Genomic DNA, 14,484 nt, shown 5'->3' with positions numbered 1-14,484 from the left:
AGAGGTTGTCAGATCATGTCAACAAGCATTTATTAAGCACTTACTACATGCCAAGCTCTGTGTTAAGGGCCAGGGATACAACTACGAGACAAAGCGGGGGAAAATGGCCTTGCAAGGAACTTACATTCTAAAATGGATTGGGGGCAGGGAAGGCCCTGAACCACCTGAATCAAGATGGCCGGGAGAAGGGGGCAGGAGAGGGAACCCCTAGGGTGGGAAGGCAGCTGAGGGGAGGGTCAGAAACAGAGCAGGCAGAGATGAAGGAAGGAACTTCTCAGATCATAGGTTCTTATCCTGGAATCCACAAGCCCCTTGAACTTGGATAGGAAACAAGTGGATCTTTATTTATACTACTCTGATTTCCCTTGTAAATTCTTTGCTTTTTTTTTTTTTGCATTTAAAAACATCATTCTTAGAAGGGGTCCATTGGTTCCACCAGACTGTTACCTAAGGGGTTTCTGACTACAAACAGATCCAGAACTCCTGTAATGGATAATACAATGTTAGAGCTGCGAAGGACCTTTAAGGTCACCTCGTCCAACACTCCCATTTTTTAAACTAAGTTTTTTTCAATTAACAAACATTTAATTTCTCATTTATTCTCCTCTACCCTAGCTGAAAAGAAAACCTTTATAACAAAGATGTGTACTCGAGCAAAGTCAATTCATTGGCCCTTATTGGCCTTGTCCAAAAATGGATGCCTCCTTCTGTACCCCAAGTCTACCACCTCCCTTGTCCTCAGTCTTCTGGACTAATGAATGGTCATCTCATTGAACAGAATTCTTACATCTTCCAAAGTTGTTCCAGGAGGCACAGGATGGAGTGGCCCCTGGGAGCCTGCGATTCTGGACTACACCTGAACCCTCATTTTAGTATCCATTATCACTGGGACCTTTGAGAGAAATTCTTCCCCTTTCTCTGGGACTCAATTTTTTCATCTACAAAATGGGAGTATTAGAACATTGTGAAAATAAACAACTTGGGAAGACTCTAATCAACACAAGCCCAACCAGTCAATGCAATGCCAGGAAGGTGGCAGATTCAGGGCATGGCATATTATTATGATGGGGAAGTCCTGAAGGTCAGACACAGAGACATGTTTGGCCTCTCCCCTGCCATGCCCATGCTTGTGGCACCAAGTCAGTGGGTTTTCTATTTCATGGGTCTGTAGGGTTGTGCAGACATATTTTAAGGCGCTTGGCAAAGTTTGAAGTGCTATTTCAGTGCTATTATTGTTAGCTCTTGCTGGCTCTCATCAGCGGGCCCCTGTGTGGGCAGCAGAGGAGGGTGGTCTGCACAGACAGTGGCCTAGGAGCAGTGAGGTTGTTACTTGTCATGACTGCTCATACAGGCCCAACAAGGGTGAGGGAGGACTTCAGGCTACACTGGTAATAAGTGAGTTAACTCAAGTAATTGATGATTACAGTCCCACTGCTCTGGTGTGTGAGTCAATGTAGTTGTTTTTACTAAGTAAATGAACTTCCTGGGTCTCACTCCCTCCAAGTCAGTCAGAAGGGAGAGGACATGGACTTCCACTTGGGGACTTGGGTTTGCCTTGGGAGTCCTAGCTGGGAAGCATTTGAGATGTCACATTTTGTGATACAAGTGGCTAATGTTATCTTGATTCTACCAAGCTTTAACTAGTATAATTAAACTGTTTGGCTAAATCTTGAGGTTTGATAACTAGCTGAACCAGAGAGAGGTGTGGCTGGACACCTAAGTGACAAGTTGTCGCTACTCCTGGATGAAAACTCTGGAGTGTAGCAGTGCAGGGTGGGTAGGGTCTCCTCCAGCCTTCTCCTGACTTAAGAGAACCACATATTAACATTTCTAGTTCTATTGTAAATATATAAATAAACGAAATATTTATTTTGTTAAATGCTTCCCAATTACATTTTAATTTGAATCTCCTTTTGGACCGAAGAGGGGCCAGAGCAAGCAGGGGAAAGCAGATCCCTTTTAAGGGACCACACTGGACCCATGACATGAGTGCTATGGAATTATTTTCATTTTAAAAGTGAAATGAGAGGAAGGTACCCCAAACATTTCATCAAACAGCCTAGATTTGGATTAGAAATAAGATGGCTTTATCTTCCAGATGACTACAGGGAGAAAGGCTGGTTCAGCCCACCCCCACACTGGGGTCCACTCCAAATGGCTGCTTTTAAAGGAAGATTCCCTGGCTCCTGGAGGGTCACTTAAATACTCATGTTAGGTCAAAGGGCTCATTGGTGTGGTCCCCCACCCTCTGAAACTCTGCTCTGGGTTTTCCTTAGGATTCATGATGGGGGTCCTCATTCCATCATGTTTTCTCTTCCTTTATCTTGGTCTCCCAAAGAAGCCCCACTCATCAGAAGTTGTTCTCTGTAGACATCAGCCACCCTGACTTAATTGGGGAATGTCTATCCTGTGCCCCAGCTGGTTTCCTGTTTGGGCCCACTCATCCCCGGCACACATGCTCACACTTCTGTGTACCTAGTTCATATCCTGCAGCCAAAGGAAGGCATTTCTCATGATGGAATTTCAGACACTGGGGTCTTTGGGACTCCTAAATATTCTTTTGGAGATGGTCTGCTCCACCTGTGTGTATAAGGAAGCTTTGAGGGATACAGTGGGCTCCAGGCCTGAAAAGCCCCAGGAAGCAGTCCCAGATGTCCTCCCTCCTTTCAGAAGTAAAGAGGGCTAGTGATCAGTGCATCAGGCCCCGTTCCAGCATTCTCTGCTGGTCTCCCAGCCCACGGCCCTCACTGTTATAGTACCTGACAGATGCCTATGAGATCCCAAAGCCCACCTTTTTCCCTTCCCAAGCTGGCCAGGCTGAGTCTGCTGGGCTACAGAAGAGAGGGGTGGATGCCCTCCCCAGCAGGATGGCCTTATTCAGACCCCTGTGGCTCACTACAGCCCCAGCAGCCACCATGATCCAGGGACTTGGTGCTCAGGAGTGCTGCTAGAGTCTGGCTGGGACTGAGGAATGGAAATGTTCCGGAGATGAGGCTCTTGGTGGCTGCCTTCAGTGCCAGTGGAGGCTCGCCTACCTCTGAGGCCCCTTGAGGATGTTAGAGAACCAACAAATTAGGACTTTTCAAGGAAGCAGCAAAGTGAGGCCTGGACAGCTAAGTGATTTGGCACCCACTTTTGCGTTTAAAAAAAGATAAAAATGATCCCTCCCCCAGGTTGGCATTGATAAGTCAACTTTTCCTCCTGGGCAGGTGGTTAGAACACCAGCAGCAGTGTGAAACCAGAACTGGCCCTTGAAGCTCCTCTCTGGCGTGTGCTGCCGTGTGACACCAGGAGAGTCCTTTCTCGCATCTGGACCATAAGCCTCCAGCCGTCTTCCTCATGTGAACAGAAGCCATTGCTCCAGGCACCTGAAGGAGCCACAGAAACCCAAGTGATTATTGTTGATGGACAACATCGCAGGAACGGGGGAACTCTAGATGAAAAAAACCCACAGATGGGGAATCCAGAAGTTGGGCTTTTAGTCATAAAGTGTTCCTCAGAACCACATGGTGAATGAAGGTCGTCTTTGGAAAGCAAAAAGATGATGGAATAGTTTCCTGGGAAGGCTGGTATTACTGAGGTGGGGTGGGGGCAGGAGGGGGTATAACCAGGCTTGGCCAAGGACTAGGCATCTAATGAACCGTAGCCAGGACCAACAGCGTGGTCTAAACCCCTGTGTCTGCAAAGCTCTGAACTGGTTTCAGAGGATCCTGGATCTAAGGCACCATCAACTTCAACTGCCCATTTTGTAGATGGGGAAGGTGAGTCCCAGGGAGGTGTCCTGAGTCATGCAGGTCCAAAGCATCAGTGGCAGGATGTGGGTTCCCTGAATCTAGAGTTGGGCTCTGGCCCTGGTACCATGTTCCTTTCTAATTATTAAGCTCTGCCATGTGTCATAGGATGTTAGACCTAGAACCTGGGACCTTGGAGCCCATCTATTCCATATAAGGAATATATAGCTAGAGCCAGAGAAGGTAATGAGTTAAGATAATGGATAAGGAAACAGGCCCAGAAACAGTGTGGGAGACTTGCCTGTGAATGAGAAGCAGAGACCAGGTCAGTGACCTCTCCACTGCACCATGAAAGCTCCCTTTAAAATGCCCTCAAGGTGGTGCCTGGACATGAGGGCCCCCTACAGTATAGATGCATCAAGTCACAGCTTCCTCACACCCTCATCACATGTACAAGCTTATCCTAAAAGTCACCTCAAATCGAGATACTGCCAGAATAAACATCCATTAACATATGATCCACACCAGTTACACAAGTAGTTCACAATCATTTTTTTTCTCAGACTTTAGAAGCCTTTTGAGGGGATGGCTTCACAGCCCCACTCTTGGCTGAGGGAAGTCTTGACCTGCTTAAGTGGTGTTGCAAGCATTACACATCTAGTTATGGGCGGAGGCAGGACCAATCCCCGGTGCTCTGGTCTCCAATCCAAGGTCCTATCTACTACCCCTGCCCCATCTTCCTTAGCACCATGCTATTAGATGTGTATCCCACACATTGGTGAGAGGTGCCCCAGGACAGTGGGCACACAGCTCACGGCTGGGGGAGCCTTCCTTTTCCCTGTGACCAACAGAGGCACACAAGGGCCTATCTCTCTCTCTCTCTCTCTCTCTATTTCACTACAGCATCAAACTATCCAAAGGACCCAAGGACATATGTGGTGAAGGTCTGGAGAACAGTTTTGATGCTGCTCCTTTGATTTAACCTCTCCGACTCCTCTAGCCCCTAACAACATCCAGGCACAGAAAAGAGCATTTGCTTTGGGCAGGGCAGGGAGCAGGGAGAGCACAGGTGATCACTCTCTCCCAAGCCCAGTTACCCTTCAGTCCAGGCCACCCCATCAGGCCTTCCTGCTACATACAACATTGCCTCCTTTAGCCTTGGCTTGTGCAGACCTCCAGTGGTGGGGAGCCCCCTGCACTCGGGGGCTGCCTCTGTGCTTCCGGATATCTCTGATTTCCCTGACAGGCAGCCAGGTCATTTTCTTCTTTACAACTCTCCCTCCATCCTCCTGGTTCTGCCCACTGGCCCCTCCCCCAACTAACAGCCCCTGGCATGCTTGGAGACAGCTCTGGTGTTTCCTCATTCACTTGGCCCTGCTCTAAGGTTCAAACCCCCTTTCTTTCAGCTAAGTCTCAGGCCTCAGATCATGCTGGTTGAGTTGATCTGAGGTGAATTCTGAGTTTAACAAAGCACCGTCACCCTACTGGAATCATTTTTCTCCCTCCCCCATTGCTAGGATGAGAGGCCTGATGTTTGAGAAGGAGGTCCAGGTATTGACAAGGCAGGTGGGACTTTAGACCAGGGGCTGCTAAGATTACACTTTCTCTGTTACACTTCCAGATGTACCACACTCGGAGCACATTCTGGATATTGTAAACAAAGTATTTTGGCAGAGGTCCTGGACATAATCCCAGCTCTCTGATCTTCTCCCTGGGTGACCTTGGATAAATCACTTAAACCTCTCTGGTTTCTGGTTTCCTCAAATGAAAAAGGAGAGTGTTGGACCAGATCACCAGATGGTCTCTCCCTGCTTAACATCTATGACCCTGTGATCACATTAAAGATTAAATGCAAGAAATGAGATGAAAACCTTGAATTTTTGAATCTTAGATTGTGAGGAGACCTTAGAGGATTATCTAGTCCAATCTCTCCTCCCCTCTTTTTTTAATAGATGGATAAACTGAGGCCCATAGAGAGAAAGGGACCTAAAGTTCTAGGTCAAAGAGTCAGGTCTCCCTACTCTTAATTCTGTGATCTCAAAAAAAAAAAGGTTTAGATCTCCTAGTGACCAATTCTTTTTTTTTCAGCTAGTGGAAAATACTCATATTTTGCTATTAAAAAACCAACAAAGCCAACTGGGTACAGAGTATAGAATGAGAAGGATCATGTGGTCTTTGAGACTTCAAATTCTAATAGTGCAGGTGTCCCCAGACCAGCCTTGATGAAGGGAAGGTCCTGCTTTCTTCTTTCAACAAGGTCTCTGTACACCCCAGCTCCCATCTTCATCTAGGCTGGGCCCTGTCCAGCAGGAAGAATCTATCGTTCCCTTTTCAGTGCCTACTGGTCCCCAGTGCCCAGCCCCAGTTCCAGCTAGGGCCGCAGGGACCCCTGGGCTTTTTCCAGAATGTCTTCTCTGATCTTCGGGTAGTTGGGGTGCTCCTTCAGTACCTAAGGACCAAGGGAGGGGGAAACCACCATTAGGGTGAGTTTGCCCACTGGACCAAAGGCAGGAATTGGTCTTAGGTCAAAGAGGCAGCTTACACTGTGGCAAACCTCGATGGCTTCTACAAATCTTTTATCTTTCAGGTAGTTGAAAGCAAGTTTGAAACCTGGAGAAAAAAGTGAAAGTGACAGCCTGGCACTGTCTACAGTCTCCTCCATCCCCCCTTCCAGACTCTTGTGTGGCTCCTGGAGGGCCCAGCCCAGCCCAGCCCAGCCCATCAAAGCCAGGCCCATCTCAGCCAGCCCCAGCCCAGCCAGGTCTAGCCTAGCCCAGCCAGGCCCAGTCCAGCCCAGCCCAGTCAGGCCTGGTCCAGTCCAGCCCAGCCAGGTCCAGCCAAGTCCAACCAGCCAGTCCCAGTCCAGCCAGGCTCTGCCCAGCCAGGCCCATTCCAATCAGGCCTAGGCAGACCCAGCCAGCCCCAGCCCAGCCAGGCCCAGCCCAGATCAGTCCAGCTCAGGCATGCTTGTCTGATGGTAGAGTAAACTATGGTTTGTGCAGACTTCTCAGTACCCTCAGACCACTGGAGGGGAGTCTTGTCAAAGCGGGGGGCCATGGGGAACAGGACACAGTGGCTCACCAATGGAAGGGTTGGCACGGTTGCTGTATTTCCAGGCCAGCTCATAATTGCTCGCTGCGTCCTTGTAGGACTGTTCCTTCTCCATGATGAGGCCCATGTACTCGTAGGCTTTACAACATGACTGCAAAGATAGCGCCTGTTACAGAGGGCCAAGGCTGGGCCTCCACAACAGGGTCTGCAGGGAAGGAGTGACTCTGGCTCTGGCAGCCTGGCTTGGCCCTTAGATTGGCTCTAGTCTAAACTTTTCATTTGACAGAGGCAGAAATGGCCAGCAGCACACTCCTGGCTGGGATTTCCAGGCTTCCTCACTTTTGTGCTGTCCTGGGAGGCTCCTTGTTCTGACCCTAACCAGTTGTAGGGCCTTGGGTAAGTCACACTTTCTTTTTGGCTTTCAGTTTCCTCATCTGTCCAGTGATGCCCAACTCTCTTTGCAGGTATGTGATTTGCATCAATGGGAGAGGAGATGGGAGTGCACATGGATGGTGCTTAGAAATCTCCTACACGAGAAAGAGTCTCTTGGGACTCCCTCCATACCCCCCACTTTAAAAGCAGGCAGTGCATTGTGAATGGAGAGCTGACCTTGGAGCCAGAAAGACCTGAGTCCCTTCTCTGACCTGGTCTGGCCCAGTGGTCCTGGGCAAATCACTAGGGCTCTCGGGTTCTGGGTGGCCTTGGTAGAGAGGTCAGGGAGATCTCAGGTCAGATTCCTTTACCAGGTAGGGTGCTCAAGGCCTGCCCCTCAGGCAGTGTGCCCCAGCCTACCTTGTTGTATTGCACACAGCGGCGCAGGAGTTCAGAAGCCATGTCAAACTTGCCGCTTTGGCAGTAGATGTCAGCCAGTAGTATCCAGCTCTTCTCTAGGTCCTCGGCCTCGGCCAGGGCCCAGGGAGCCTTGGCCAGCCTTTTGAGATGAGTGCGGGCCTTTGGGATCTGTTTCAGGATCATGTAAGCCTGGGCCATCGCCAGGAGGGCTGGGACACTTTCTTTCTGGAAAACACAGCCCCCAAGGACCCCATGCCACTCCATCCAGAAGCCCCATGCCCTGAGAGTCTGGGTCCTGGGGACACAGCACATGGCTTTCTTTGCCTCAGAGAGGATGCCAAAGCTACCCAACACTCACTCTTACTCCTAGCCTGGGTGTCCAGAGTCCCAACACCTTTTGTCAGCTGCCTAGGTCCTTCCCTAGGCAATGGCCCATCCTACAAACCTTCCCCTCAGACCCAGCATGCCAAGGCTGTGCTCTCTGAATAACTCCATGCCATCCTTCAGAGCCCAGGCTGCTAACCCTCTGTGTCCTCTAGGCATCTTTGACTGGGGGAGGCCAGGTAGGCAGAGATCTCCTGTGCTAGCTGAGCGCCAGGTTGTCCTCCAGTTGGGTCCAGGGGCATTGGTGCTCCCTTGTAATCTCTGGGCATCATATACCCACCAAACAATTCAGAGAGACATATACTCACAGACAGGGAGCAACACACACACACACACACACACACACACACACACACACACACACACACACACACACACACACACACACACACACACACACCCATCCCCTAGAGGACTGAGGCTCCATATGTCTAATGGTCCTTTTAGGGCCCTTCAGCAGCAGAGAGCACAGGACATTAGCTGCTTCTGGGGTGAAGGGCAGATGCTTCCAGGGGACAAGGGCAAGTTTGGCAGCCCCGACTGATGTGTTCGGGGCCTGCAGAGGGTCTTACAGGGTCCTGTCTCCAGAGGACATGGGGAGGTTAAGGGGCAGTGGCCCCAGAAGCTCCTTCCAACCTGAGGGCCTCACTGAGGGCACTTTGGCCCCTATCGTGTCTGTGATCCTGGGCTCTGTGTGTGCTCAGCCCAGATGGCTCAGCCTGGCCAGCTCGGCCTAGATGGCCGGGCAGGCACTCACTTCCATCTGGGCGATCTCAATGAAGGCCCCCAGTGCTGTCTCCACGTTGGCCTTCTCCTTGGTGGCCAGAAGGCAGTAACTCTGCAGCATCTTCAGCTGGTCCTGTCCCTCTTTGTTGTGAGGGTAGAACTCTCGTAAGAGCTTCTCTGCAGTGCGGACCCCGTGCTGCTCAGACTCCTTCTTCTCTGTGGAACTGCTAGTGATCGAGAATGAATGGTGTACATGGGTCATGTTAAAGGGTCATTCTTGTGCACCTGGAGAGGGCCCTGCCCTGGGACTGCTGTCTTACCTCCAGGGTCCAGCTGGGTTTGCCCTAGAGGGGCCAGCTGACCAGGGCTGAGGGGCTCCCTTTCCAGACTGGGCTGAGGGCCACCCCTCCTGGACTGAGCTGAGGGCCACCCCTCCCAGAATAGGCCTAGTGATTCCCACTTCCAGGATGGGACCGAGTGGGCTCCCCTTCTTGGCCAGGGCCTAGGCCTCCCCTCCTGGGCCAGGGTCAGGGGACTGATGGCCAAAGAGTCACCTGTTTTCCATGGTGAGGGTCTCCAGCGCCTCTCCCCCCATGATCTCATTGTCCGGGTTGAGGCAGATCTGCACCATGTTGTAGGTGGCTCTCTGGCCCCAGTCACTGTCCTTGCGGGCCTTGTTGAGGTACTTCAGGGCCTCATTGGGCTGTCCAACGTGCCTGGGGAGCGGACAGAAGCAAGGGTGCTGACTGGCAATGCCAAGCCATGCAGATCTTAATGATCCAGGGCTTTCCTGAATGCTGGTCAGCACTGTCCAAGAAACAGTCATCTCCAATACCCTGTGGTGCCTTCGCCATCATTATTATTTACCTGCTGCCTGCTCAGGCAAGTCTGAGCCCTTCACTGCCATATCCATTCCACTTATGTGCTGGATTTCTCCCCCTAGGCTGCATGGCCCAGTCTCAGTTTCTGACACATCCTGGCTGAGTGACCATTAAGTCACTTCTCAGGGGTCCTGGGGATGGCAGTGGCAGCTGGTGTTGGGAGAGTGAACTTCCTCACCTGGGACTTCCTTCTTTTGATAAAATCCCAGGCTCTGACCTTACTCCCTCTATCCCTATTGAGGTAAGAACCCCACAATGCTTTTCTAAGGGAGAGAAGGGGGCAGCCTTGAGGCTGCTGACAACTTTGGTCTTGAGCCTGGTTAATGGGTTGGGGCCAGGTGCTGTAGCCAGCCGGTGCTAGAGAGCAGCAGAGGCTGCTCAGTGACCAGCCCTGCCCCTGCCCCCAGCCCTGCCCCAGGCCAGAGACCCCGATAGAAATATACCAACGTACCAACAATAAATGCCTTTGCAATAGTTAAAACCTGGCTCCAGCGGAATCCGACTGGACACTTTCTTGGACATCTCAAAGAAGGCTGGGGCATCCTCAAGCTTCCCGCTCCGTCTTAGCAGGTCGATCAGTTTGTTCAGCACTGAAAAATTGTCTTAAATGAGACACAGAAAGGGCAGAGTCAGCATCCTGGGTTCTGAGGCAGAGGGTTGGTGTGGTGGAGGAGAGACCCAGCAGGGGCAAAGCCCTAGGGCTCACCCTGGTGAGGGCCATGTGATACAGTGGAACCAGGACTAAAGCTGGAGTCAGAAACCTGGGGTTCAAATTCTGGCTCTTACTGCCTAAGAAAATCTTGGATGACCTATATCGAGTGCTCATGGGGGAGGTCAGACCTGTCTCCCTCCAACCCCCAGGAAGATGCAACAAAGGACCATGGGATCTCAGCTGGATGGCTGCTCTGGGGCCAACAGACCAGACCCACTCACACCTCTCCCCCAGCTCCACTTGGCATCAGAAATTATACTGTAAATGTGACTTTTCCCGTTGGGGAGAGGTTTGGCTGAGTTGGACCAGGTCCCCCTCCCCCTCTGTGCTGGATCTGCCTCTACTTCCTGGCCTGGTAGAGCTCCCCAGGGATGCTCAGGTGACCCAACTCTCCATGGGTCACCTCAGAGCTCTGCTTCCATTCCAAAGCCACATGGAGAAGAGCCAAGAGATGGGAGGGGCTTGGGAAGGACCCTTTCCAGCCACTGATTCTTTCACTTTCCTCCGTGTTTTTTTGATGAGACTGAGGAAAATCAGGACTCAGGGAGCCTTGGGACTAGGGTTTATGGCCCTTTGCCCGTGAGTTAGCTGCAGGGCCTTGGGGAAAGTATGTAACTTCTCTAGGTCTCAGTTTCCCCCACTGTCACATGAAGGAATTGGGTTGGGTGGCCTCTGACAGCCCTTTGAGTCCTGCCATTTTGTGTCTATGAATGGGGACTGCTTTGTCAGGAAAAATGAAGCCTTAGCCCTGGTTCAGGTTTTTTGAGGTTGGTGACCATTATCAGCTGCGTAGCTGCAGTAAGAGCTGTGGGTGAGGAGGAGGAGGGAGGGCTGAAGAAAAGGCCTGGGAGGAGAGCATGTCTGCACACTCTGCTGACTTTGGGACTGAAGAGATGCCACATGTCACTGCAGAATGTTGGCCCAGGTTTTGAAGGGCTTGTGCAGGACAGGAGAAATGAGATCAGGGGACGCATCGAGAATGGGACCCCAGATGGCCTTGCATAGCAGCCCCTGCCTCTGATGGCTGATCCTGGTGGGGAGGGGCAGCCAATCCTGCCCTGGGGAGCAAAATAAGGCCTTTGGGCAGAGTAGGGGGAGTCAGGTCACAGCGAATTCTCCTAGGTGACAGATGGGACTCCAGGAGGCACTCTCTATGACTGGAGGTGAATCCATCAGACCCCTGAGATTACCCAGAGCTCAGTACCAAGCCTTGGTTTCTCAGCTGAGCTCCAGCCCCATTACCAGCTGCCTGATGGCTCTCTGTACCCACATGTCTGGTGGGCAGCGGCCACAGAACATGTCTAACACTGAATTCATTCTATCTCCCCCAAAGCTACTCCTCCTGCATCTTCATGAGATGAATGGGGAGTGGGACACATTACATTTTGGACATGCTAAATGTGAAGTGTTGATGTAACTTTTGGAGGGGAATCCTAGGAGCTGGCTGGAGATGCCAGACTGGCATTCAGAAGAGAGACTGAGGCAGGACCCATGGATCTGGGAGTCATGTGCATGGAAGTAGCAACTCCATGAGCTAAAAGGCATGAAATGAGATTTGCCCTGAACTATCGCTCTGGAGCATGAAGGTGCTTTTACAGATGAGGAAACTGAGGCACAAAAAGTTAAGTGGCTCGCTAAAGGGCGCATGACTAGCAGGTTTCAGAATCCAGGTCTCTGGCCCAACATCCTTTCTGATAGACAGAGTTGCTTCTCTCCTGGCCAACAGGAAGAAGCTAGCAGAGGACTCGCCCTGGAGCATGCCCCTAGAAGCCTATCAGTAGTGGGGAGCTCCCTACCTCCCAAGGAAGCTCTACCTTTAGGAAGCTTTTCTACAAATGGAGCCAGAGTTTGCTCCTCTGGAACGTCTCCCCATTCCTGACAGAGAAAACTAAGCAGGCTGTGCCTGACCTTCCTCGGGGCAGCCCTTTCCAGATGTGAGGAGAGGCATTGCTTCTGCCCTGCCCTTCTCCAACCTAAACACCTATGACTTCTCCCCCCAGCCTTGAATGGCACAGCTTTGAGCTTTCGCCCCAACTTGGTGCCCTCCTCTGCATGGACTCTGGTCCTCCATGTCCCTCTACGATGCTTGGACTAAAGGCTACTGCCATCCGGATGAGGGTCTGGCATAGGAGGCTTCCCCCTCCTCCCTGCCGACCCTGGACTCCTGTTAGTGCAGCCCCAGATCCCTCTTGGCTGTAGGAGCATCTCTCCATCCCTTGGGAAGGAATTCTGATCCCTGTTTTACAAATAGAAACTGAGGCTCCTGGGGGACCAGGCATATGTGGGACATTCAGCACTACCCGGGGCCAGGGCGAAGAACAGGCCAGGGAAAGGGAGAGCCCAGCTCCTTACCTGGGGCCTTTTCAAGAACTTGATGGTACAGATTGATGGCAGTTTCATATTTCTGCTTTCTGAACATCAGGTCTGCCATCATCTATGAGAGAAGGGATGTACCTTTCAGCCTCCAGTTCACCATCTGTGAGAGCCCCATTGGGAACGGAAGACCAAGAGCAGGAGAATGTAAGCCCTAACCACTGGACATCAGAGGCTGTGCTCCCAGCCAGCTGCCTCCGGCCCTCCCTGTAGCCGTCCTGTGGCTGGAGCTCGCTCTCTCCTCGGGCCTGGGGGGTCCTCCAAAGGAGGCCTCAGCCTCACTCCCTACCAGCATTTTCTTTTCCATCACTCTGGCCCCAAAGGAGCTGGACCCTGGGAGCTGGGGAGGGCCTCCCCAGAGGGCTTAGTCCAAGAGCAGCGGGAGGATGTGCTCTCTCCATCTCCTACCTCCTCCCCATGTAAATGGTGAGACTATTGCAGGCAGGGCCCCGTATCCAGGCTCTTTGCCTCCTTCCTTCTCCCTCCACTCCCTCACCTGAGGCTGGGCAGGGGCAAGGACTGGGGGCAGGACTCACAGCAGTTAGAAATTCTGAAACAGGTCTGCTGGTGAAAGGAGAGGCAGAGGAAGCATGGCTGACATGAGGTCTTTGGATTGTCTGTGGATTTAATTTATTTAGAGGCTCATTAACGGGCCCTGCCCCATCTCTGGCTCCAGTGCCCAGAGCTGGGCACGCCTCCCAGCTGGGGAGGGTATGGTTAGAGGGACCCTGGAGAGCCCCCCAGTTGTCCGTGGGGACAGTATGGACTCCCTACTTGCCTATCCCCTATGGGATATCCTTTTTAAGAAACACAGCGCAAAAAGTAGCCAAGAGATCTTTTGAATGCAAGCCCTGCCTCTGCCTGGACATTGGTGCCAAGGGGGAAGAGCTGTCCGCTGTGGAGAGAAGAAGCAGGAAGCCTCATCTGGAGGGAGAGGGGTGCCTTGGGGGGTCCTTACCACACAGGCAGTCTCGTGGCTCTGGTCACTCTGCAGAAGGATGGTGCAGTGATGCTCACAGGCATCCAAGTCCCCCTGGATCAGGTACAGTTGAGCCAGCTCCAGCATCACCTGGGGAGACAAGGGCGATGGCTCAGCCCACTCACTCGCTGGCCAGTGCCAGCTAGGGGCATCTTCACCTGCACAGAGGCCGGGCCAGGAAAAGGCCCATTGGGAGGAGGAGGACGACAACACGCTGAGCTCTTGGGCCTTAGTCTCCTTGGTTGTAAAATGAGAATGTTAGAGACCACATCACCTCTAAGGTCCCCTTCTACTTCCAAATCTGTGATGTCTGCACCTGCATTGGCTCATCTCTAAGATGGGGACAAGAATATGTATACTTTTACAGGGCTATTTTGATAGAACAGGGAATCATATGACTCCTCCTCTTGGGAGACCAACCTCGCACTTCCAGAGGGGAGGTGGGGCTCCCAGACTCCCTCTAAAGCACTGGGGTCTGTGTGTCTGCATCTCTTCCTCTCCTCTCTGCTTTCTTTTTTAAGCCTGTTTACAAGAAGGTGACTCACGTGTATCCAGATATGACTCAAATTATCATCCTAAAAAGGCCTCTCAGAGTCTCAAATGTGCTATCAGGGGATGGCTATACTCTCCATAAGGGGATCTCTCCAATCAATCCTTCAGTAAGCATTTATTAAGCACCTACTGTGTGCCAGGCCCTGGGGATTCAAAGGCAAAAATGAATCAGTCTGTGCCTTCAAGGAACTTACATTACACCAGGGGAGAGAGACATGGAGAACTCAGTGAGGAGAGCCTGGGACCTGAAACCCTCAGTCCCCACTCCAGCAGCAGAGCAAGGGATGCCTTAAGGCCATCCTA

At 51.8% G+C, this 14,484-nt stretch overlaps 1 protein-coding gene across 9 annotated transcripts in view; it reads right to left on the bottom strand.

Annotated features, from left to right (window-relative positions):
* Positions 1-5: 5 nt before the first annotated feature.
* Positions 6-14,484, bottom strand: part of TTC21A (tetratricopeptide repeat domain 21A) — a 44,794-nt gene continuing 30,315 nt past the window's right edge. The window contains exons 21-30 of one of the 9 annotated variants that reach the window (XR_011964823.1): positions 13,609-13,719; positions 13,187-13,267; positions 12,630-12,711; positions 10,017-10,167; positions 9,239-9,400; positions 8,716-8,911; positions 7,575-7,799; positions 6,813-6,933; positions 2,792-3,368; positions 6-2,580 (exon numbers count right to left, since the gene is read on the bottom strand). Coding sequence is in view for 8 of the 9 variants with exons in the window: in XM_072598951.1 (XP_072455052.1) it covers positions 3,214-3,368; positions 6,813-6,933; positions 7,575-7,799; positions 8,716-8,911; positions 9,239-9,400; positions 10,017-10,167; positions 12,630-12,711; positions 13,187-13,267; positions 13,609-13,719 (1,284 nt within the window). In the remaining variant the exon portion in view is untranslated. Of the gene's footprint in view, positions 3,369-5,881; positions 6,181-6,273; positions 6,342-6,812; positions 6,934-7,574; positions 7,800-8,715; positions 8,912-9,238; positions 9,401-10,016; positions 10,168-12,629; positions 12,712-13,186; positions 13,268-13,608; positions 13,720-14,484 lie in introns of those variants that run through there. The other 8 variants (XM_072598953.1, XM_072598951.1, XM_072598952.1 and 5 more) reach the window with 8 other exon arrangements.

This window comes from Notamacropus eugenii, chromosome 3 (genome assembly GCF_028372415.1).
Source record: "Notamacropus eugenii isolate mMacEug1 chromosome 3, mMacEug1.pri_v2, whole genome shotgun sequence".
In the NCBI taxonomy this organism is placed as follows: Eukaryota; Metazoa; Chordata; class Mammalia; order Diprotodontia; family Macropodidae; genus Notamacropus; species Notamacropus eugenii.
This window is presented reverse-complemented; position numbering and strand designations above follow the sequence as displayed.